This window comes from Babylonia areolata, chromosome 18 (genome assembly GCF_041734735.1).
Source record: "Babylonia areolata isolate BAREFJ2019XMU chromosome 18, ASM4173473v1, whole genome shotgun sequence".
NCBI lineage: Eukaryota > Metazoa > Mollusca > Gastropoda > Neogastropoda > Buccinidae > Babylonia > Babylonia areolata.
The window spans coordinates 13,535,936-13,562,982 of NC_134893.1; the positions used below are offsets into that span (position 1 = coordinate 13,535,936).

The window sequence follows — 27,047 nt, forward strand, 5'->3', positions numbered from 1 at the left end:
ACTAAAATCTACATACAATAAATATGGTTGTATGAAATACGTGGAAAAGACTAGAGGGGAAAAGATCCCAACCATATCTCATATATATGTGTGTGTGTGTGTGTGTGTGTGTGTGTGTGTGTGTGTGAGTGAGTCCATGTCTGTGTGTGTGCAAGCACTGGTGATGTGTAGCATAAAGAATTAGGTAATGATTTTCTACACACGCACAAATCACTGTCATGATCAGGCCAAGTGGCTCAACGGTTTTTCACACTCATCACAGTCATGTCCATACTGCAAACTTGCCTCAAGCAAACAACATTAAGTACATCCAGGATAACACAAAGATATATGTGAATACATTGGTCCAAGTAACACAAATATCACAATCTTGCAAATGCAATGTGTTGCCACCCGTGCTGTTGGCATCCCTTACAGTCCTTTTGCACCTGAATTAATGTATATATTCATTCATGAGTAAGATTAATCTTTTAGCACACAATTAAGATGTGTATGGACCTGACTAGGCATTGTAAACTTAGCAAATTCTTGTGGCACATAAGGACCTGACCAGACACTGTTGATTTATCATTGTGGTGCACATGGACCTAACCAATCTCTGCAGCAGTGCTATAAATGCTGAAATGTGTCCACCGTGGCAGCGAGAAGACAAAGCAAACAATACAAGGAATGGCACCAATGGTACATCATGGCACTGGACTCACCACCCAACATCAAAACAAGCACGACAGCCACAGACATGGAGACCCATGTCAAACCCAAATTAGGACACTGTGCAATGTCTGGTTAAAGAAAAAAGTATGTGTGACCACCGGGGTACACAATACAGTCCCTTTTGTCCACTGTTTCTGCAACTTCTTCCTGGCAAAACTGCATAAAAAAACATACATATACATTACTGCAATACTTTTGTTTAAATATGGGCTATAAAGCCTGAATCATATATTTATCAAGTTATATACAAACACTGCTCCACCAATATATATATATATATTTTCCCCCCCCTGTCTGGAACAATGCTCCAGACACAGGTAAGTTACTTGTGCTAAATGTCATGGATGTCTTAAAAATCTTTAAAAAAAACACACCAAAAACACACACACACAAATACAAACATAGCTCTCTTCATAAAATATGCACAATAATAGATAAACTACTTTACTGTGTGAAAAATAGTGAACATGAAAGTTTTTATAGCACATGTACCACTTTACTGTATGTTAATGATGAAATATTTGTGGTGTAACTTTGTTGCATGTTAATGATGGGATATATGTGGTACCATGTTACTGTATGTTAATGATGGGATATATGTGGTACCACTTTACTGTATGTTAATGATGGGATATATGTGGCACCACTTTACTGTATGTTAATGATGGGATATATGTGGTACCATGTTACTGTTTGTTAATGATGGGATATATGTGGCACCATGTTACTGTATGTTAATAATGGGATATATGTGGTACCACTTTACTGTATGTTAATGATGGGATATATGTGGTACCATGTTACTGTTTGTTGATGATGGGATATATGTGGTACCATGTTAATAATGGGATATATGTGGTATCACTTTACTGTATGTTAATGATGGGATATATGTGGTACCATGTTGCTGTATGTTAATAATGGGATATATGTGGTACCACTTTACTGTATGTTAATGATGGGATATATGTGGCACCACTTTACTGTATGTTAATGATGGGATATATGTGGTACCATGTTACTGTATGTTAATGATGGGATATCTGTAGTACCATGTTACTGTATGTTAATAATGGGATAAATGCGGTATCACTTTACTGTATGTTAATGATGGGATATATGTAGTTCCACTTTGCCATATAATCATGATAGAATATGTTGTTCCATTGTGCTGTGTATCAATGATGGAGCACTTGTGCTTTACACTCTCACAGTGACAATGACATAGAAAAAAGCCTCTGCCAAATAGCTGCAACATGCACCCTAACCTTCACAAAATCTGAACAGCTACATCTGTGATTGATACAGCCAGTGACAATGGACACAGTAACATATATTATGTTGAAACAGTTTCTTCACAAATGCATGAAACTACATGCTGACAAACAAAAGTCACAGGGACTTGAATGAGGAGGTGAAGGCTTTGCCAGACCCATTCTTCAGTGAATAAATTCATGTGTCATATCTTGGGTTTCCCCCAGCAAATGCTGAGGTTATGAGACATCTTATATAGCTGCTTGCTTGGCAGTGTTAGATAAATCAGATCTGCAGGCATTCTAGTGGATTGCTCATGTGCACAGATCTTTCAAAAAAACATACACTACAGAAGGGCAGGCAACAGTGCGTACTGTAAAATAGGTAAAGACATGGATACAATTAGCACCGTGAAAACTGATGATTTTGGGAGGGTGAACATGTGATACGATTATCTGCATTTGGGGTAAAACCTATTCAAAGGTGAAGAGACCAGATGATGAGTGATTGACTGCATAGCTGAGTATCAATGGTGACCGTGTATGACACTAATTACTACTGCAGTACATAAGAGATGAACTCTGCACAGCAACAGTGAAAGACGACCAGTGTGACAGGTGGCCACTGCCATGAGTTACATGTAGCAAAAAGACTGACAGGATGGCTGTAATAGCTGAGATGGACCCTTAATCTGAGGGTCCTGGTTTTGACCCTGGTAGTGATCCTGATGGTGAAGAGTGTTGATATATTTCCAAACTTCCAGGTCAACTTTGTGACAGCCTGCATGTGTCTGATTCCCCTTTCACTACAGAAGAGCAATGATAGGAAAATGATGAGAGGGGAGTACCAGATTGTGAAAAAAAAAAAAAAAAAAAAAAAAAAAAATGATATGAGGTGGCTATTACATTGTGCACAAAAGGCCAGCAAAAAGAGGAGAGGGTAGTGCTGAACTGTGACAGAAAAAAATGACAGCAAAATGAAATGCGGGGACTATCAAAGTGTGCAAAATATGAAAGCAAAATATTGAGAGGGGACTATCGAATTATGAACAAAATGACAACAAAATGAAATGTGGGGACTATCAAAGTGTGCAAAATATGAAAGCAAAATATTGAGAGGGGACTACCGAATTGTGAAAAAAATGACAGCAAAATATTGAGAGGGGACTATCGAATTGTGAACAAAATGACAGCAAAAGGATGAGAGGTGACTATCAAATTGTGAACAAAATGACAGCAAAATGATAAGAAGTGACTATCAAATTGTGAACAAAATGACAGCAAAATGATGAGAGGTGACTCTCAAATTGTGAACAAAAATGACAGAAAATATTGAGAGGGGACTATCGAACTGTGAACAAAAATGACAGCAAAATGATGAGAGAGGACTATTAAACTGTGAAGAAAAAAACAAGATAGCAAAACACGAGATGGGACTATACTGCATTATGAAAATAAATGATCAAAATGATGAAAGGCATCAACTGAATTGTGAAAAACATGATAAACAAGAGAGGCGATGCCTTCAAGACTCATCTGTGATATACACTTAATCCAATGAAGAAATTATAAAAAAGAAAATAAAAGTGATAATAAATCAATAAAATGTGGTTTAAATAAATAAATACATTGATAAATGAATAAAAAAACCCAACCAAACACACACACACACACACAAAACAAACACAAAAACAAAACAAATCCAAATGGATAATCTAGCAAAAGACACACTTTAAATCTTCAAAACATTGTTCTGGGCAAAACAAATCACTATATGGTTCACCATGTTGAATGAAAAACCAAAGTTCTGTTATCATTTACAATTCCCCAACAGGCTATGTTGTGACATTGATTTTTGACTTGTTTCTTTTCACAAGTTTTTTCGCCATAATAAGACATTGTACCAAGTTTGCTGAAAACTATATAGAAGACCATCTCCCTCTTCCACGCAGAAATATTTCCTATCAATACTAATGTGCCAGGTTGTGACCTTGACCTTTAACCTCTGATTTTGATTTATTTTGTGATCATTCTGTACCAGTATCCAGGTCACAAGGCCTGTTTGAAAAAAAAAATGAATGCATATCAGGTCTCTATCTAGCTTATTTCTATTTTGCCAATAATGACCTTGACCTGCTTCCCCTCATCTTGTTTTCCAAGTCATCATACTGGGGATGACTATCAATTCAGCCTAACATCCCTTCACCAAGTGAATTTGAGAGATGTATGTGTCAGTGTAACTTCCATACTGAGCAAAATAAGTTCTTATCTCAGCATAAAAATTTAAAATGACTGTTATTAATCGGTGTGTTGCATAAAAGTGCCAAGTTTTGTGAATAAAAAAGAAAAATGTAACAGTGAATTTATTGTGCAAATATTTTGGCCTCTTTTAAAAAAAAATTTTTTTGCGCCCATCCTGGAAGTGCATTGTCATTATAAGCAGAATCAATTGACAGAACTGAATTGTTCCTAATTTTATGCCAAAATCAATGGCTATTGACTAAGTATTACCAGAGAAAATGGCAACATTAAAGTTTACCATGGACACACAGACATGCATACACACACACTCACACAGACAACTGAATGGGTTATTACATAGACTCATTTTGTTTACGCAAGTGAGTCAAGAAAGATGAGAGAGGACTACTGAATTGTGGGAAAAAAAAACCCAACCCTGCTCAATGTTAGAAATGAAAATGGTACTGCAGTGAAAAGATACATTAAAGATGAAAAGTGAACACAGTATTGATGTAAAGACTTAGCAGATTACATGAGGTCCATATATCAGTTAGAAAAATGATGACTGAATGCCGAGAAGGGGATAATGATTTATTAAACAAAAAAAGAGGTTGAAAATGACAAATGAAAATGACGCTGCAGTGAAAAAAAAAAAAAAAAAAAGAATGTCAGAAGCGATCACTGTGTAGTGGTAAAATGACAGCGTCATGGAAGTCATGTGGTTCATTCAGAGGAAATCACCCCATGAGAGATCATCTTCTCCTCCATCCTCATCTCTCCTCCATGGTGAGTGACCTTGTATCGTGCCAGGTCCTTTCTGGTCACCATGCCCAGCACCTGAAACAAGCAAACCTCTCAGTCGTCACCATCATACATCATCCTCATTTTAAAGGAACAAAAGGAGTATACATGCCCAGTATTACATGCTGAAAGCACTACATGCCACACTGTAAAATACAGACATAGTGATGTCCACCAGTCTCTAACAGAAACACCTCAGTTAACAGTAAAGCATCTTCAATTTTTGGCTGAAGGCCCAAGTTTGGTCTGTATGATACTAAGATTGGATGCTGTCAAGAAGAAACAAAGGGAAGTTTTCAGAAGCAACCATGCAATCATAAATGGAACACAACTAAAACAGGAAATTTTGTTGTAGCATCGTTTTTTCTGTGTTTTTTTTTTTTTTTTTTAATTTTTTTTTTACATACATTTTAGGTGACAATGCTTGTTATAGGTGGAAGACAAATAAGAATAATAACTGAAAAAAAGATGATCTCCTCCTTTATGACCAGACCTCTGAATCCGAGTTGATCACCACCAGATGCCGCAGGCCCAAACCACGGAACAGCCTGAAGATTCTTGGGAATGACGCAGTCTGCACAAGATGACACAAAAAGTGAGCACTGTTTCATCCTAGTTACCATTATTCCTTCGCTCCCTGACGGACATCAGTCCCAGCAGTTCACCTCACACACTCCCCCAACCTCGCTCCACACACACTGTTCATGTGACTGAAACACATCCCTTCCCTTCCTTTACCTGACAGTAACAGCACATAGGTTATCTCATGTATCATGACAGTGAGATATCTCAAAGTGTACACATCCAGGCACACGCACACACCCAGGTCAGACCTATCAGAAGAGAGAAATTGAAGGGCAATGTAAAAAAAAGAACAACAAAAAAACAACTACAATGTTATCAAGTGTGTGTGGAGGGAGGTTGGGGGAGTGTGTGAGGTGAACAAGCAAAATCAAGCCAAAAAAGTCACTTTGATAGGAAAACATATATGTACACACACACACACACACACACAAAGGGTGGTGCTGCACTTTGATGACACACTAACCTTAGGCAGACCTGAATTTCACACAATCTGCTGTGACCAAAAAATATGCAAAATAAAACAATACAGCACAAAAGAGTCTCCCCTGTGCGAGGCAGTGAGAGCCAGTGGCAGGGCAGCTTACCTCATGCACAGTGTAGGGAGAGGTGTTCATGTAAGGCTCCAGGTCAACCGTGTAGTCTCTCTCCAAAGCCGAAATGCTGATGTGCTGAACAACAAAAAGATGAGGTCAAGTTGATCAAGGTATCATGCACATCCTCAAGAAATAACTTGAGATCTAAGTGTATATATATATATGTTGCATGCAAAACTATATACCTGCACACAGGTGATAACAAAATACCCACAGGTGCATGGAATACAAGGTACCCACATGTATACAGGTGTAGCAGGGATAGCAAAATACAAAATACTCCAAAACACCCACATGTGCATATATATATATATATATATATATATATATATATATATATATATATATATATATATGTGTGTGTGTGTGTGTGTGTGTGTGTGTGTAAATGGGATAACAAAGCACCCACATGTATACAGGTGTAGCAGGGATAACAAAATACTCATGTATACACATGAAGCATGGATAACAATACACCCACATGTGTAGAGATTCAGCATGGATAACAAAACACCCACATGTGTAGAGATTCAGCATGGATATGCATATATATATGTTTATGGGATAACAAAGCACCCACATGTATGTTTGTAGCAGGGATAACATAATACGCACATGTATACAGGTGTAGCATGGTTAACAAAATACCTGCATGTATGGACTTGTAGCAGGGCTACATATTCAGTATCTGAAATGATATCGCAATACATACATATGTACTGAGTGACAGCAGAATAATAACTACATGTACACAGTGTCCAGCATAACAAAATACCTGTGAGTATAAAATGTGAAGCAAGCATTACAATGCACATAAACAAACATAATGAAGCAGAGGCAACAAGTACATGCATGAAAAGGGAACGCTGAGACAGTACAATATGTACAGGGGGTACCTGAATGCACAATACCTAAATGTAAGGTGAATGGCGATAACACAAGACCTACATGTAAAATGAACATTAAGGACAAGATCACCCCTATATATGTGGAGTAATACCAAATAATTAAATAGATATGTGTGTGTAAAAAAAAAAAAAAAAAAAAAAAAAAGCACCTTTTTGGTTGTTGGTTGTTTTTTTTTTTTTTTTTTTTTTACAGATCTTACAACACTGACATATATAGGGGTTCCAGGTAATAAAACATGTACATGTATAGAGGGTGAATGGAAGTACCACCTTCACACATACACAGGGTATCTGTGGATTCCAACACCTACATGTATGGGAGGGTAGCGTGGGTAGTTGTCTCTGAAGTCAGCAGTGGTCAATGTCTGCTGCAGTTGGGCGTACTCTGGATTCTCTAGCCACACCTGTCAACAGTAGATCACAGGTTGTTCTCATCATCACCTGTTCAAAAAGCTTATATGTGAAGAAAAGCTGTTCTGATCATGTCATTCTCACAATCACAAGGAAACCACTGTAACGTATCAACCTTCTGCTTTCCTGTCAACCACAGACAGCCGTGTAATTTTTTCTTTAACCTCATCCATTTGATATATTCAAACAATCAGTATATAAAAAGAGAAGCTATTATTCCTTTTACTTTTCAACATATCTAAGAATGTAAATTCTTATAACCACAGCACGACAACCAATAATAATAAAGAATTACTGCATAATTATTATACACAAATTTTAGAACAATTGCACAACAGCTGATCATTAATTACAAATAATTATTTTATACAATTATGTGAATCTAAGAACCCCTAAGTATCACCTGATAGTGATACAGAATTAATACAAATACACAATCATCAGACCTAATGAAAATCTAATACTGATGTATAATTATCATTATCAGTACAAATAAAACAAAACAGATGTTACTACATTACAAAGAAGTCATATCAACACACACACATACACCTACCTACCTAATGACACCTGTGTATCCTTTACACACCTACCTTTCTTTTCAGCAGCACGATCAGCTGGTGCCGCAGTATGGTTCCCCGGAATCTCCCAAAGGTCTGGTGAGTGCTGTCAGTTGACTGCACACACACAACAGCCAAATCCAAAGTAATGTATAAGTTTCCATGGAAAACATGTATGAAACTGTGTAAAAACTTGAGTCACAGACAAGAAAGGTCATGACATTCCAAGAGAAACATCGAACATCAGCCCACAGTGACTGCAGCTGTCTTAAACTCAACACCATTAAGGACAGGTACTGAACAACAACTGAATCCAATGCTGCCTGTTGGAAACAGGAAGAATAGAGGACCAAACATAATACTCAACAGCAATTACCTGCTTGTGCATAAGCAGGCATAGGTTGCTTATCAGTCTACCTGTCACCTTGGACACATCTGAACATAAGGTAAAAAGGTAAAAAACTCAGAACAAACCTCAAATTCATTCTGGTCAGCTTCATGAGGACTGTAACATTCCATTCTATTTCACTCTCTCTTTTACCCCTTTACCAGACTGTTTCTTTCTCAGAGTGGGGTATGCCCACAGTTTGCAGCCTTCCTGCTGTCTGTGGCTTCCATGCCAACAATATTTACCAGTTATTGACACACTGCAACCTTACTGACACAATTTCCACCCCTGTGGAGGATCAGCCACCCTTCATTCATTGCAGGATCTACAGGCACAGCTGCTGGCAAAAAGGCCCATTTGGACAATGAAGAAGTTAAACAGATTCATACCATGGGCATAAAGTAGCAAATAACGTTCTGAACATTGAGTCCAGAGTGACATATTTTTCATCACAAAATCCTGCAGACACGCACACACACAACACACCACAATCACCAAGTTTTACAAATTACTTACAATTCACACTCCATAAATACACACAGAGAGATATACAATGTCAGAACACTTAATTCATATTAGTTTATGTTAAATTCAAACACATAAAACATAAACACGACAAAAACAAATACAGTACTAACACATGACTCACTTGCAATAACTGGTCGACATCAAATTCATCAACAACAGGAAAGCCATTGTGGATTTCCTTCTTCAGGATGTCAACAATGCGCCCCACCTTCTCCCGCATCCTGAACACTGTCACTGGGTGACTCATCACCTCTCTGTACACACAAATACACACATGGAACAGTGGTGAAAAGCACATGAACATCCAAAATCCCCCCTCCACTCCCCTGCCAAATAGTATAGTGTTCAAAGATGACTCATTCTCTCCCTAAACACTACCACACACACCACATACAAAGAAGTGTGCGGCAGAACAAACAATCTTTACTCTGCCCCTCTCGATCCTCTGCACTGGAGACTGAATGGCTCACCATTCCCTGTCCACACAGTTGAAGATCTAACCATGAATGCAGTACAGTATATAATGCATGAAAAAAACAATAAATCTGTTTTGTTTTTTTAAATCTTATTTTAAAAAATCAAATCAAGCATTCGCGATGCACATAAAAATATTTCAGCACATAAACCACACCAAAGGCATATATAAGTGTCTTTTTTTTTATAAGACACAATTCATGACTTTGAGTAAGACACATAATACATGTTTAGGATACAACTGTTGCTGTGTTTAACTGCCAAGACATAAGCTAAGACGTAAAGCTGGCAATGAGCATCATTCTGTTACCTGGCATGGATGGTGGAGGTAGGTGCTGCGGGCTCCCAATCCAGAATAGGAACACTGGACAAGTGGACGTGCATGTCGTAAATACCATGCTGCACACAGGAACACCACCACCATGCATCACAATCACCAGTCTGACTTACAGTCCAGCCGACTGCACACGGCCAGTCAAGGGAAAAAGCCAGGTCACAAGGCATATCACCAAAACAGAGCAATACCAAGCAACACAACCTCTCTTGAAAATTAGGTTAAAGAAAAATACTACAATCACCGTGATATTACAGCAATGATAAATCAGTACTAGCATCTCGTCTGACCATTCTGCTACATCTCACATAAAGAATAAAAAATTTTAAACCCTGAAAAAAGACAATTACACACACACAAAAAAAAAAAGAAAAGAAAAAAAAAAGAGGTATACATATGAATGTGCAGTTACTGACAATTTTCCTGGTAAGAAAGTCAGCCAAATCCATCAACTACCCATAGGACTACAGAAAGATCAAGCAGTAATATTATCTATTTTTCTTCTGATCCAGTGGCATTACAGTCACATTAATCATCCACAACCCCCCCCCCAACCCCCACAGAACCTATAGAATTGTTCAGTGAGAACATTCTACCTAGCCCCAACAGTCCATACAGCACAGACCCAACAGAAACAACAGACCCACTGACCTCACAGCTCGTCTTACCTAGCACCAACAGTCCATACAGCACAAACCCAACAGACCCACTGACCTCACAGCTCGTCTTACCTAGCACCAACAGTCCATACAGCACAAACCCAACAGAAACAACAGACCCACTGACCTCACAGCTCGTCTTACCTAGCACCAACAGTCCATACAGCACAAACCCAACAGAAACAACAGACCCATTGACCTCACAGCCCGTCTTACCTAGCACCAATAGTCCATACAGCACAGATACAACAGAAACAACAGACCCATTGACCTCACAGCCAATCTTCTTGCCCCAATAGTCCATAGAGCACAGAAACAACAGACCCACTGACCTCACAGCCCGTCTTACCTAGCCCCAACAGTCCATTCAGCACAGACCTAACAGAAACAACAGACCCATTGACCTCACAGCCTGTCTTACCTAGCACCAATAGTCCATTCAGCACAGACCCAACAGAAACAACAGACCCATTGACCTCACAGCCCGTCTTACCTAGCCCCAACAGTCCATACAGCACAGACCTAACAGAAACAACAGACCCATTGACCTCACAGCCCGTCTTACCTAGCACCAACAGTCCATACAGTACAGACCTCCATACAGCACAGACCCAACAGAAACAACAGACCCATTGACCTCACAGCCCGTCTTACCTAGCACCAACAGTCCATACAGCACAGACCTAACAGAAACAACAGACCCATTGACCTCACAGCCATACAGCACAGACCCAACAGAAACAACAGACCCATTGACCTCACAGCCTGTCTTACCTAGCACCAACAGTCCATACAGCACAGACCTAACAGAAACAACAGACCCACTGACCTCACAGCTCGTCTTACCTAGCACCAACAGTCCATACAGCACAGACCCAACAGAAACAACAGACCCACTGACCTCACAGCCTGTCTTACCTAGCACCAACAGTCCATACAGCACAGACCTAACAGAAACAACAGACCCACTGACCTCACAGCTCGTCTTACCTAGCACCAACAGTCCATACAGCACAGACCCAACAGAAACAACAGACCCACTGACCTCACAGCTCGTCTTACCTAGCACCAACAGTCCATACAGCACAGACCTAACAGAAACAACAGACCCACTGACCTCACAGCTCGTCTTACCTAGCACCAACAGTCCATACAGCACAGACCCAACAGAAACAACAGACCCACTGACCTCACAGCCAGTCTTACCTAGCCCCAATAGTCCATACAGCACAGACCTAACAGAAACAACAGACCCATTGACCGCACAGCCTGTCTTACCTAGCCCCAATAGTCCATACAGCATAGACCTAACAGAAACAACAGACCCACTGACCTCGCAGCCCATCTTCTTGCCCACAAAGTCACCCATCCACTTGGCACAGATGAGGGCGATCATGATGCAGAGGCCCAGAGAGATGTTGCCCGTAGCCTCCATGATGATGACCTGTCAGACTGACCGTCATGCGCACGATGCCCCCTGCGACACAATACTCACGCTGTCACCCACAGCACCAATACCCACAAAAACCTTCATTCTGGGCACACACCATCACTCACTCTACAACAGTCAGTATATAGTACAGTGTAGTGCAGCAGCCACCTATGACACATTGGCTGTTCCCCTGGCTTGTTCAAGATGGTCATCCTCCCATTCCACGAACGTTAACAAAAAACAAAAACAAAAAAGTACGTAACATAAACATGGACACTAAAAAGTAATGAAAATGAAAAAGAAAGAACAGAATGTAAAGAGGGAAAAAATTAAAGAGCTAAAGTAAAACCACAAAAACAGAAGAAAAAGGAGAGGCAGTGAGAAAGAAAAAGAGGAAGAAATGATAAAAGCAACAGAACAAGAACAAATGAAAGGAAAAATGATGAATACAGTAATGTTGCAAGAAAGAAAACAACATACCCAGCTGTGCAGCAGCACCAATAAGAGCGTATTTCCCAGGGCTAATTTGGAACTGAAGAAAAAAACAGACACACATATTTTACCTCTAATTTCTTTTCTTTCAGTCAACAATCAATCTCAGTGGATCTATACTCCATAATGTTATTCTCTTGCACCATCAAAATTAACAATTCCATTGGATAGATTCTTTCTGTCAGTCAGAATTACAGTCATCCACACTGAACACCAGACAAGTGGACTCCTGAAGTGACTATGTAGCATATATACTAGATTTTTGGACTAATGATGTTTGCCAGAATGATGTAATTACATTTTTCTTTGTAGATTTTACTGTGGTTGTAAACTTGTTGCATAAAAATTGATAAGAGAAATTAACAGACAAAAACCAAAAGAATAACATGTTCTTTACACAAAAACTGTGACATACACATACCAAAGAAAACAGACTTAAAAAAAAAAAGCCTTCACCAACCAAAACACATGTAATAATTTCTTTGAAAATAAGAAAGCAGGAAATAAAGATTTAATCAATAACAAGCAGATAAGGACGAAAGAACCCAACCAATGCAAAGATAGGGGACAAGATTAAACCAATAATTCAACAAGAAATACATATCCTAAAAATCAGGGGATAGGGATTTAAGACCACCCAATCAGCAGACAGAATATTACAATTCAATCATTTTGAAGACAAGACACAATTAGTAAGCTAATCAACAAACAGGAAATAAAGAATATGACCAATCAGAAGACAAGAAACAAAGCAGCATCAAATAAGCCGAAAGAGAATACAAGCTGAACCCAATCAAGAGCAAGAGAGAGAAAACAAATCAAACTGCAAGCAGACCAGAGACAAGGACGTACCCCAGGCAATAACCACTGCAAGGACTGACCAGCCAGACGTCCCCAGCCAGCCCCGATGAGCAGACTAGGGATGAAGAGACCACTGGGCACACTCAGGCCATACGTCCACAGGGCCAGGAAGAAGTAGAGCGTAGTGTAGGCTGCCAATGTCACCATCTCAAAGGACCCTGAAAACACACCGCACATCACAAGACTGCACCCTGAAAACATCCTGTATGACATCACAGCATTCTGAAAACAAGAGCTGCTACAACACAAAATTTAAACTGGAACAACTTCAAACACACATACACACAACTTTGAATTTTGATGTTCCTTTCACTCCTGTTGCAGTACGGAGGACTACTATAAAATGATAATTTCATGCCCAGAATAAACGTTTCCAAATGAAAAACAGTATCACAAAAGAGTTCAGAAAGCACAAACATCTGTTAACCCCCAAAAGAGTATCTGGACAACATTTGCAAATTTAATAGATTTACTTACAGTAAAAATGATTTTATCTCCTTTGAGCCTATTACAAAAATTAAAAACCTATTTAGGAGACAAATATTTTCTAGGCACGTAGCTTTTTTCACAAATGAACATGCTTAGGACATTCAATTATAAAATGGAATTCATCCCCAATGACAGACATGTCACAAACCTTACATAACCATAACTCTCCTGGTCTGCCATTGGGTCTCCCTATTTCTATTTCCAACCTCCATAATTTTCGGCCAATAAGGCACTACGTTTTCTACTCAGATCTGACCCCTTCATCTCATTGGCTGTATGCACCCTATCTGTGTCTAAAAATCTAATTTGACCACGTGGGGCCACATGACACAACAATATATATATATATATATATATATATATATATATATATAAACATCACTGATCACAATAAATGCTCACGCTCAAGCTGAACAGCAACATCATTTCAGTCTTATAGGTTAATGTTCCCTATTGTATCAAATTGAAACCAAATCGCATACTGCACAAAATTTCCACTGAACATGATCACAGTTCGCCCTTAGGCCATGAAGAAAAAGCACTGTCTGAGTTGTGGATAAATCTATGGTGTGAAATTAGAAAAACTGTAAGTGAACTGATGGTTTTTCAAAGGCAGAACGCAAAGCAAAATGGCATATGGGACTGAAAGCAGGGCAAGCAGACTGGATTCTGATTGAACAAGTTAATGGAAATGGGGCTGAAAGATTAAAACTGCAAAAAAGTGTCCATCTATAGAAAAAACACACAGACGGAAGTGTGAGTGGGCCGTGAGAGAGCAGCAGGGGAAGAAATACCTCAATTCAAAGGGAAGTGCACTCATTCCCCCAGTCCCTCTTCACAACTCTCACGATCATGCACACATTGAAACTGGCTGTGCATGTATGTGTGTCCCCCCCCCCCCCCCCACCCCTCCCGCCATTGTTGAATGAAATGGCTGGTTTAAAAAAAAAAAAAAAAAGTTGGATTCTGATCCAGTTTGCTGACAATCATGTCACTACTCAGAAAACATCCACTGTTGACAGAGCCTTATAATGGAGGACTTTCACTTTACAGCAGATGCAGATTATCTGATGTATGTGCCTTATACCAGTTCAAAATAAGCTTTTTTCTTTAAACTCAGGGGGTGCCCCTTATGGGCTGCAGTGCCTTTTAGGCCAAAAATTACGGTACTTCAAAATTTAAAGAAGTTAATAACACAATTATCAGGCATTTGACTTGCAAATTTTTCCGTATCAAATAAAACTTATGACAGAACACAGACACTCACACAGACATACACACAGATACAGACCAGCAGGCTCATGGAAAAGGCGTCTGACACTGGACTCGGGTGTGTCAAAGAACAGGTTGGTGGAGGAACTGTCATGGCCATCAAGACAGAAAAACTGCAAGCATCCACAACAAACTCTGTCAGCACATGACTGTACAGTAAGCAACTGAAAACAACCAGACATACTTTATACTGGATGCACCATCAGTGTCCGGAAAAGCTGTGTTCAGCACAAAACATCACACTGAATTACAGTGATGGATTCAACACACTCACCATTCTTTAACTATTCTATGTTTTAGAATTATGTTGTCATTTACCAGTTGATATTCCAACACAAGTCATTTCAACACGGTTGAGGAAGACCATATTCAAACTCTTGACTGTCAATGCCCCTCAAATATTCACATTAATATTGTAATTATACTAAAAACATATGCAACGGTCATAATCAAATGAACAGCTTATCGACTCAGTTTTAAGTACTTCCTGTTGGCAACATTTCTCACCAGTTGTCAGTTCTTTAATGTAAAGCATAAAAGAAGAACATGAATGGACTGATTCTCAATACTTGTGGTCAATTCAGGCAAGCTTGAAAATTTGAGCAATGCAAAATTTGTTGTTTAATTAACTGACTACCTGAATGCTAAAGGGTTAAACTATAACTATGCAATACAGCCTACACACACAATGCAACCATGCCTGCACTGAACCCTCTTGATATCAAAGCTAAAAAAAAAAAAAAAAACTAAACCAAGAGTCTACACAAAATGAACTGATACCTGAACTTGCATCTCGTTGGTGTTTTCCGTCTGCGGCTTGCAGTCATTGTTGACATATATGGAGAGGAAGCCAACAGTCGCCGTGATGACAGCCACAGTGACAGCTTCAAACATCTGCACAAACTTGTTGTACATGTACCTGAAAGAGATAACCTGAAAGCTCAAGTTCAACATTCTGTACAGCCAGCCTGAGGCATGACCAAGGTCACATTACTGTACTAATCCTATCTGTCTGTTTGACTGTAATGAGAACAAGTATAATGAAACATGTTTATAATATTTTTTTCAAATTTAACATAATGACAAAAGACCTCTAAATCATTTTGATTATTATCAAGCTGCTTGATTTACGAGAACAGAACATGTCCAGGATATCTACATTACATACGATTGCATCTAAAAACAATGCAAATCTAATCTTTTAAACATCTGCATCAGTCTCACTGTATGTATGCAGGCTATTGGTAAAACTGTAGAACTGTGGTGCAAAACTACAGCTGGACATCAGCAAAATTTGGAAAGATACATATCCTGGACAGCTATGTTACTTCAGTCAAATACATGAACACCTTTTTCCATGACATTAATTCTTGGTTGTAAATATACTGAATGTTACATATTTCCATAATGAAATGAAATAAATGCGGTATGCACAAAAAAGGGGGGAAAAGCATTTCAACACAAAAAAGGTATTATGTCCAGTATGCACACTGGTGACCCTTGTTACCTGTTGCGGAAGAGAGTCAGTTTTTGGTTGATGACATTGAAAATAGCTCCCAGAATTCCTCCTGAAACACGCCACCAATATGGGTCAAATTCTGTGTCTGCGTTAACATCATCCCACCAATCAGCACCAATCTCTTAATTCACATCACCAATCAGCATCAGTCGATAATTATTTGCATCTTTTTTTTTTTTTTTTTTTTTAGCTCTGTCAGTCACCATAAACCTGTCTCCCCCATTACTGTTCACAAACCCATCATTACTGGCTTGTGCTTTTCATCTTTTCAGTGCAGCAAATCAGCTTTAATGATTGTATGTCTCATTCAAATCACACCTCCAGTGACACTCAGCCAGGGTACCTTCTGCCCACATCTTGAACCCACTTGCATCACTAAAACACACCACATCACAGCTCAAAATCATAATAGATATATCCTTTATCAACATTATGAATGCACATACACTTTTATATCTTAGGCAGAAAAAAAAAAGAATGAGTATAAAAAAAACCAAACTATAATGCAGACGGCAATATGAGATCAAAAGAAAAACAAGTGAGTGGACAGGACAGGAGACAGACAAATAGAGAAGAAGAAAGAGAGAGAGAAACATGCGAACACTCACCTATGCAACCCATGAGAGCAAAGAGACCAATTTCCCAGATCTTATAGGACATGTCCTGTAACACAAATATACACACTGTAACAGGTTCCCAAGTAGGCTTAAAAAACAAAAAAAAAAAACCACCTAAAATATTAAAACACTGGATTTACGAGAAACACAGCCATGCACCATGACACAACATCCTGTGTGGACAGGCCACAATGTTCAAAAACTTTTACAGCAAAATCATAGTTAACTTCCAAGGTGACAGTGTAGATTACTCTTGAATGAAGGTGGTGCAGTGACTGAAAAGAAAATGCCAGTATACCAATGTCTTTAAAAACAAATATTGATTAAGGTCACTTTACATGTATCTAATAATTTCAGTGTTTCATTCTTTGAAACTGGTCATTACAGCTTCAGTATTTGATTGTGCCAACCCCTAACATTACAAGCACTACAAGTTTTAAGTGAAAAGAGCTGGAGCCATGATTACAAATGTAATCAGCTCTGAGAAACCATCAATGTAATGCCAGAGCTGACATGATTCTTACAACAACAAAAAAAGCTTTAAAAATAGAAACATTGTGACAATAAAAACAAACAAACACGCCCTTGTCCAGAATGACTATTTTCTGACATTGTGCACCACACAACAACAACACATAAGACATACACACACAAACACACTGTAATCTGCACACAACACATGGTCAGAATGGCCAAGTGACTCACCTCAAACCTGCCAAAGTTGATCAGACCTGGACTGGAGAGCTGCCAGGGGTTCCCCTTGATGTAGCTCCTCCACACGTTCAGTGAGAAGGTCGACACAATGGCTGAGAAAAACTGCAACATCGACCAAGGACATCATGTATCAACAAATCATTTTTGGAAGAAAAGATCAGACTGAGGGAAAAACAAAAACAAACAACACCAACAAAAACTGGAATAGAAGGAAGACATCAACAGGATCACTCAACCCGATCAGGGAAGAGAAAACAGGACCAGACAGTACATGAAAGGATCAGGGAAGAGAAAATGGAACAGGAGCAGACAGCATGGACTTGGTCAGGGAAGACAAGACAGAAGGAGAGCATCAGCCAACACAACCAGTGAAAAAAGACCAAGCAACACATAACAGTATTAGAGAAGACAGAACAGAATTACTTGACACAACATAGCATTAGAGAACAACACTAGATTACACAGAAATGACCAGGAAAAGGGTAACAAGAAAGCACATGAAAGGTAACGGAAATCTACAAACATGAACATCAGTTATAAACTTTATCTGAAAAATAAGTGTTTAAAAAAAAAAAAAGAAGAAGAAACATTTTCATATCAGCTAAACCTCACTTATTTAAACAAATAGCGGGCAGAGAGATGCAAGTGCCACAGAATTCTTACAGTATCTAGAACTGTCAGATGTGAACTGCTGAATGATTAATCATACTACTCTAACACAGAAACGAAGTGATAAGGATCAATAATTGTCATTATAAGCATGGCTAATCCCTATCTTATTTCACAAATAACATCAACTAAGCAAGCTTTACGTACAATTCTCCAGGTCAAGCCTTGGTTCCAGAAAGAGGCCCCCTCTTCCAGACTGAAGAGCATCCCACCGACAGGAGCACCAAAGGCAGCTGCCACACCTGCAGCTGCCCCTCCCGACACAAAGTCACGTTTCTCCTGATCAGTGCGGAAGAACTCAAAGATCTGTTGACACACAACATCATGACTTCTGTACCCATTTCCCAGATGTTATAGAATCAGTATCAGTACGCGAGGACCAACATCTGACAGGAATAAATAGTCTGCACATAAAATCTATAATCCACTGGTTTTGGTTTGAAAAATGATAACAATGTTTTGCTGTTTTTATTAGCCAATATAACAACTTTCAAATACTTTAACACATAAATGAAAAAGAAAAGAAAGAAGAAGAATGAAAAGAAAAGAAAAGAACATAAGAATGGAAACTATACCTAGACTAATATCTCATTGAACACATATAACAATGAGGATATGTGATTCATATATCTGGGCGAAATGATACATGTAAAAATACATTGAGAAAAAAAAAGTATGCACATATATTCAAAGAAAATATAGGTGTCTGTTGGCTATTTCTGTCCCTCCTGCCTCTTTATGACCTATTTCACAATAAATAAAAAGGAGAACTGCGTGATGGAACAGAAGAGGGTGGGAGAGAGAAGAAAAAGCCTGAGTACAAAATATCATTTTGTCACTCACCCTTAAGTCAAATCCCAGGCTGGTTGATCGACCTTGAGAAACACCGGCTGCCACTACAGCTCCTGAATGGATCATGGGACCTTCCTGGAACAGTGATTTAGAAACTATATGACAACACCACCTAAGGGGCTAAGCAAACCTGACAGTCTGGCACGAAGGAAAGGGCTTGTATCAAATTCCTACCATTCTTAGAAACTCATTAATAAATCCTGATAAAATATCTAAGTTTCAGTTTCAGTTGCTCAAGGAGGCGTCACTGCGTTCGAACAAACCATATACGCTACACCACATCTGCCAAGCAGATGCCTGACCAGCAGCGTAACCCAACGCGCTTAGTCAGGCCTTGAGAAAAAAACCCAAAAAAAAAACCAACAAAACAAAACAAAACCGGGGGAATAAATAATAGATAAGCTTACATAAATAAATAAATAAATGAATAATAATTATAATATAGAGAAAGGTAGTAGTAATAATAATAGTAATACTAATAAAATGATTAAAAAAAAAGAAGAAAAATAAAAGACAACAATGGTGATAAATAAGCGAATAAATGTAAAACATGAAGACACACATTCACACACACACCCACACATGCACAACAGAAGTGCACCAAACATGCAGTTTCACAGATATGAAAGCACAGTCAAATACATATAAACGTACATGAGCTCCAACACACACACACACATTACCTTGCACCTCCTCTACCCCCCTCCTCCACACACTCATTTCTAGTCTACGTATCGCAGCTTCCACGGCACACACACACACAAACACACACTCACAGAGATGAACACTTACTTGTACAAGCACACACACATACGCCCATATCTCCCCCCCCCCCCCCCCCACCACACATATATATATATACGTTCCAATATCCTGTTGCTCCCACAGTGTAGGCATGCATATACTCACATACCTCATCCTCTACCCCACCTCCCCCCGCACTCCCACCTCCTCTCTCACACACACACACACACACACGTACACAGATCTCTCCTGACACTTGTGTACACTTACACTCTCGCGCATTCACAAACGCACTCAAAAGCACAGACCCACACATCCACACACGCACAGAGGCTGCCACTGACTGGCCACAAGAGGGATGGGAAAAGATCTCTGATGCCAAAAACGTGGCGTCTAGTGTGTTGCTCAGTCTATTGTATTTGGAAAGGCCCACAGAGACTCTGTTCCGTTTTGAAGAAATTTGCGCAATGTTGGTTTGGAAATTATGCCAATATTTGATTTGCAAAGCATCGTGCTCTACCTTTCATGTTAGACTTGCGGCCGCTCCCTCTCTCTGCTTTTATTTCTTTGAGGCGATCGATGGTGTGATGGCCTTGTACCTGTTCTTTTTGGTATTCTTTGATTTTTCTGAGGATTTCCGATTTTCCTAGATGTAGGCCGCTCGTTGGTGTTGCGTTACCAGCAAGTCTGTCAGCTCGCTCATTTCCCTTAACACCTGCATGTCCCGGGCAGTATGACCATGTGAGTTTTTTAATCTGAAAGTTGCGCATTGCCTTATGCCACTCTGGGCTTCCCATTCCGTTTTCAATTTTCTGTATGAGGTTCATTGAGTCGGTTAGAATCATGGCATGTTGGTTTCCGGGCGTATGGATGGACGATAGCCACTGGAGGGCATGTGTCGCAGCTTCAACTTCCATCGTTAGGCTGGAGGTTGTGACTTTGTAGGCAGCATTCTCTTCCCAAATTGTTTTCCCATTTTGTTTCGCAGTGAATCCCCAACCAGACTGGTCTTTGGTGACTGAGCCATCTGTGTATATGATGACTAAAATATCTAAACAATCAGTAACCTGACAGAAAATAAGAGAGAGATATATCCACAGAGATTGATAGACTGCAACAATAAAACACAGAATTCATGACTGGAAAACATAAGAGCAGTCTGTTCCAACAGTGTTCCACACAAACTGCCCACATTTCTCAACAGAAATACAAACATTCAGCCTCACTTTGTTCCTTCTTTGCATTTATTTTTTGTACATTACCCTCTCCACCTCTGCGATACTGTCATCATCCTTCTCTGCATCTTTTACATGCACAAACATTTGTACCCCCAAAAATTTGCAGCACTGCTGTCTGTTGTTCCTCACCTTGCCAACTGCCAGTCCCCCGACAACAGCGCCGACGACCCCAATGACCTTTGAGACGAGTGTCTTGATGCGCACAACGTTGGGCACTTTGACCCCGTTCAGGTAACACTTGATCTGCGGGATTCCACTGCCAGCCGCACATGGCTGTTGACATCACATTATCATCATCAACTATCCACATCAGTCACACACATCTATGAAGCATTTCGATCTGAAACACTTGCTGCAGGACGTCACAACATGCTGCTCAAGGCTGTTGTCAATTCAGACTAACAAGAATGGCCAGAACTTGAAGACTGACATGTGATAACTGTTTGATCCAACACAATGATTATGACAACAAAAAACAAAAATGGAACTACATCATACAGCAGGGCATTTGTAAAAATCTGGGCAAAATCAATCACTAGACCAAGTGTGATAAGATTCTGATGAAAACTCCAAGCTCTATCCTTTGTATGTGTGTGTGTGTGTGTGTGTGTGTGTGTGTGTGAGTGACCTGTTCTGACCTTGAACTGGGACTTCTGACATTGACTCTGTGAGGTTTTTACTCCAACCGTGAGCCCTAGTACCAAGTTTGATGGAGACTGGCCAGATGACATGACCTTTCTGTAGTGGTACCAGTTTTTTTGTTTTGTTTTTTTCTTTATAGATTATATTAATATGATATGTTATGATTTTGACCTCTCGATCATGCTCTCAATATGACCAGCCATTACACCAAGTTTGATGAAAACTGGATGCAAGACATATGAACTCTATGATGACTGTCAGATCTCTTTATTTTGGTGTACATGTTTACCACATCAGTGCAAAGGAGATGACTGGAAAGGTATTATTCGCAACTATCATTCTTCTAAGTTTGTTTCTTATACTGCTTGTGGTTGCTGAGAAAATGCATACACTGCACCACAGCTACACACACACACACATACCCTCCAAACCCTCCTCTGACACAGGATAATTACATACAGACTCATTGTTTACACATGTGGGCCAACAATATATCAATAAATATGCATAACATCGTATATATCAGTGTATAACAATGACACATCCACATCATGCAACAGGTCTCCACGTGACAAAAAAGCCGGCTGTTGCAGTGACAGTGTCACAGCTTCAACATGACATTGAAAGACAGAGTAGGCTGATGCTCCCATCAGTCAAAACCAAACAGGACAAAAAGCAAAACACCCCACAGACATGTACGCACAGTTTATATCTGTCTCCTGTCCAGCATACCATGTGGTCAGTTGACAAAAGTGGAACAACAGAGTTAATAATTCTTTCATGGATTAGAATGTAACATGCAACACTAGTTACTTCAACACTATCCACAGGTGCATGTGTGGGCATATGCACCCGTATGTGTGTATACATGTTCATGAAACTGAAAGCATTCTCAACTGACTGTATACACTAGACACGCTTCAACAATTATCCGGCTACAAATCATTCATGTATATACGTTTTCTATGAATTGTATAAACTTAAGACATATGAGCTGAACCACTGCATAATAACCATTTACATGTGTATATTTCTTCTTCTTCGTTTGTGGGCTGCAACTCCCACGTTCACTCGTATGTACACAAGTGGGCTTTTATGTGTATGATTGTTTTCACCCTGCCATGTAGACGTGTGTATACTACACATATTTCTGGCAAAGATTACAGCATGGCACTAAGCACAGGTTCCACTCATTCCACTCCACAACCTGTGAATGCTTCTCTGAAACATGCCCCTACAACCAAATATGATAAAAGCCTCAATGTTTCTGGTCAGGCAAAGACTTGTTTCATTATGCTTCTTCTTCTTCCCACCCTCATTCCCATCCCTCCAGCTACTCACCTCTACAACAGCCACGAGGAACGAAGCGACCAAGACAAAGGCAGCGTTGTAACCCACCCAGATAAGCAGAGGAGCGAACATACAGTTTTCCCCCACGCACTTATCCACGTCTGGCTTACGTCAAGAAAACAATGCTTCTTCTCTTGTTCTTATAATACACAGTATTTTACTCTTCTATCTTTCCACACAGTAAAAGAGACTGACAGAAAGACATACTTAAAAAAGAACAAATATTCATAATCACACTCACAGCTCATCGTATACCTGCTATGCTTGTTAACATCATGAGACATGGGAGTCAACAAAGACCAAAAAGCACATGATAATGATGCAGATCAGTGAAAATGCATGCCCTGGGATGATCAGAATCAGACTTTAACAAGTTATAAAAGACAGGCTGAAGCAAGAAAAAAGAGGGTCGAGGGGAGAGTATGCAATATATTATTTAATAAATAATCAAACGAGAAGCCTGTCTTTATGCAGCAGGGCCATGAAGTCATGAGACAACAGTGAAGGCAGTATGGCAAAAACCAAACACAAGTGAAGGAAATATGGCAAAAAACAAACACCCAAAAAAACCCCCAACAGATAACAGAAAAAGCCTGAAATCAGAAGACAACAGAAGTTTTCTCTTTCAATTTGTCTGTGCACAAGCTTCAGTTTTTTAACCTTCCCCAATGATGTCAGATACCTATTCACATCTGCGTGGAGTGAGCAAAACCTGAGTACGGTGCCTTTCCCAAGGACACAGCATCAGGCCGGAATGGGGGATTGAACCCTGACCATTTTATCAGGAGTTTGATGCTTTATCAATTCTGCCATAAAGCCTCCACTTAAAAAAAAAAAAATTTTTTAAGCTTCAGTGTTATCTAAATTCATTTATTAACAATTACTAATATTATACAACTATACTTATTACGATTTTATTATCACGCCATTACATGATATCGGATAACAAGCTAAAAACAACAAAAAAAGGAAGAAAAAAAAGAGAAAAGAATTAGCAGTAAGCAGAAAGGTAATGGCTCCCATTGAGAGCAACAAAGAGAGCAGATAAAGAAAAACAACCATGCACAAAAAAGCCCACTCGTACATGTATACATACGAGTGAACGTGAAAGTCGCAGCCTAAGAACCAAGAAGCAGCAGATTAAGCAAGTAGAAATGTGAAAACAACAATCATCCAACAAAGGATACAAGTCTTGATGGAGCTGTATTTCCACGCAGACCCTGTCTCCACACAGTAGTCTATGAAAGCAGCAATAGAGCCTGTGAAAATGCCAACCAGAAAGGCCACCAACCACCGACAGAAGCTGACCTTGGTCACGTGCTGAAAATCAACCACATCAACAGTCAGTGGAAGTCCGTGAATCTGGACAGCTTCCATGCACTCAAGTATATCTTCTCTTTGATACCTCACTCCCTGTATGTCTCTATCTCAGACATATCCTCTATGATATCTCACTCCCTTTATGTCTCTATCTGAATCTCACAAGTACACCCACACAGCCGTCATACACAAGCTTTTTGTTTAGTGTTGTCATAATGCAGATTCTTATTAAACTACACCATACACTTGACAATGAAATACAGAAATGATGATAATCATAAAATGTGTGTGTGTGTGTGTGTATACACATTGACTACAAACATAACAGTAAACAGAATTTCTTTTGGAAATGATCACAATTATTATCATTTCTCTTTGTTCTTGTTTTCACTATTGTTGTTGGCATCACTTTCAGTTTCACCTCAATGAAATAGCCAATTAAAGTACAACACTGGGAGAATGTTCACAAAGCACAGATCTTACCCAAGAGTTGACAGTTTTAGCCGCCTCCCTTTCCTGGATACAGTTTTCCACAGTGTCATAGTCCAGGCTCTGCAACCAACGTTCATTTTCTGATTAACAATACCACTGAGAAACACAAGCTGTGCACTCAATGAAAAAAAGATGAATGGTCAAACAAATATGGCTGTTTTTGCTCCTACTAGGAAACACAATTTCAAGCCGTGCTGTTTATCACATTCCATCATCTCATACACAGCAAAACTGTACGATGTACTGTAAGAAAAGATGATAAAGACACAGTGAAATGTGTGAATGCATGAAAACTTACACAGATTATTTAGGGTTAAAATAATTATACATATTATTATATATTTATACTATTTTCTATATATCTACATCTGAACAGATACACAGACTGAGAGAGGGATAGAAATTTATGGAGAGAAAGAAAGAGACAGAAGAGAGAGAGGGAGAGAGAGGGGTTGGGGAGGGGGGAGGGAATGAATAAATGAATGAATACAGACCACATGAATAAGAATGTGAAAAAAACCCAACTTGTTAATCTATAAACAATGAAAGCAAGATATCTGATTAATACACCATCTAATGACTGTTTCTTTGTGTCACTGAAACAAGGAAAGATTGCCTGTTTAACATCAGGCTTCAAGTTTAACATCAAAGAGCTCAGCTTGCCAAAGCTCTCTGTTATATCGAGAGTGAATGTTGCTTGTTTTGAACAAGAAAGAACAATTTTATTTGATGACTTACTCATAGGACACAATACATCACAAATGTGTCATTACATGAACATTCAACTCACATATAATTATAGTCTCCACAAAATATGTGCTGGTGTACATGTGTGCATACAATGGCATCTTAATTTAGAATACTGTTGAATAGCCTGCTGTTACTGTGTCAGTTAAACATCTATGTTTAATAACAGTTGCAATATGTTATGCCTATTATCCAACCGTATAGCATCTGTATGACAGTAATAATTATATGTGTATTTATACAAGTTGGCATTTAAGCAATTTATACACATTGAATGACTGTGGTCCCCATGTACTGTTTATGTGTTTCACACCCCAAATGAATGAATTTCTCTTATTTCAGTAATAGGATGTAAAAATGTATTTTGTCCATGTCTTTATATCTCGCATATTTCAACTGCTGACCAAATTCATTTGCAAATAATATATAGTTGTTTTTAACATTTTTATTTGCCAAAAATATTCTGAATCATGAGTATTACCAAAAACAAACAAATAAGCAGATTGGAGACATAGTACAAGACACAGAGAGAGAGAGACAGAGAGAGAGAGAGAGAGACAGAGATCAGAACTCTGAACATTTTTTATTCAAGGATTAAGATTTTAGGCATGGCCCATTCTTCCAATCTGTCCTTGTTAATCTACATTAGTTACAATAGCACATATATTTATGCTCTGCAGAAAGAATATGATAAAGAACAGACACACGCACACACACAAGCACACTCACATACACACAGACTGACAGATGGATGTGTGTGTGTGAGAGAGAGGGGGCATGGGGGGCCGCAGGGGAGAAGAGGAATATGTCATCAGTATCGACTACCGGATAACACACACACACACACACAGACTGACAGAGAGACAGTGACAGAGAGACAGAGAGAGCAACCAGCCAATCAAAGGGGCTGTTATTAATGAGAATGCTTTGAGTCTGGCTGTGTAACTAAACAAATGACAATTCATGAAGACAGCATGACACAGCAGATGGCGTCCTGAAAATAAACTTACTGAACAGGCACAAGAAAACATCACTGAAATGACTCAGCAACAATGCAAGTCTCTGGTGGACTGTCTCATGGTGACCAGATATCAAATTAGCTTCATATACAATGCTGGTGCTATGACAGTGACAAAATAAATAAAATC

The 27,047-nt window shown here is 39.2% G+C and overlaps 1 protein-coding gene across 1 annotated transcript in view; it reads right to left on the reverse strand.

Moving 5' to 3' along the window:
* Positions 1–1,555: 1,555 nt before the first annotated feature.
* LOC143292481 (H(+)/Cl(-) exchange transporter 7-like) overlaps positions 1,556–27,047 on the reverse strand; it is a 30,305-nt gene continuing 4,813 nt past the window's right edge. Inside the window, 22 exon segments of the mRNA XM_076602807.1 lie at positions 1,556–5,045; positions 5,503–5,583; positions 6,179–6,262; positions 7,407–7,499; positions 8,100–8,183; positions 9,104–9,236; positions 9,767–9,855; positions 11,783–11,893; positions 11,895–11,926; positions 12,362–12,413; positions 13,226–13,392; positions 15,015–15,108; positions 15,776–15,914; positions 16,503–16,563; positions 17,123–17,177; positions 17,837–17,947; positions 18,662–18,820; positions 19,358–19,441; positions 21,478–21,621; positions 23,332–23,441; positions 24,528–24,660; positions 25,144–25,212. Of these exon segments, the coding sequence (XP_076458922.1) occupies positions 4,932–5,045; positions 5,503–5,583; positions 6,179–6,262; positions 7,407–7,499; positions 8,100–8,183; positions 9,104–9,236; positions 9,767–9,855; positions 11,783–11,893; positions 11,895–11,926; positions 12,362–12,413; positions 13,226–13,392; positions 15,015–15,108; positions 15,776–15,914; positions 16,503–16,563; positions 17,123–17,177; positions 17,837–17,947; positions 18,662–18,820; positions 19,358–19,441; positions 21,478–21,621; positions 23,332–23,441; positions 24,528–24,660; positions 25,144–25,212 (2,199 nt within the window). The 3' untranslated portion in view covers positions 1,556–4,931.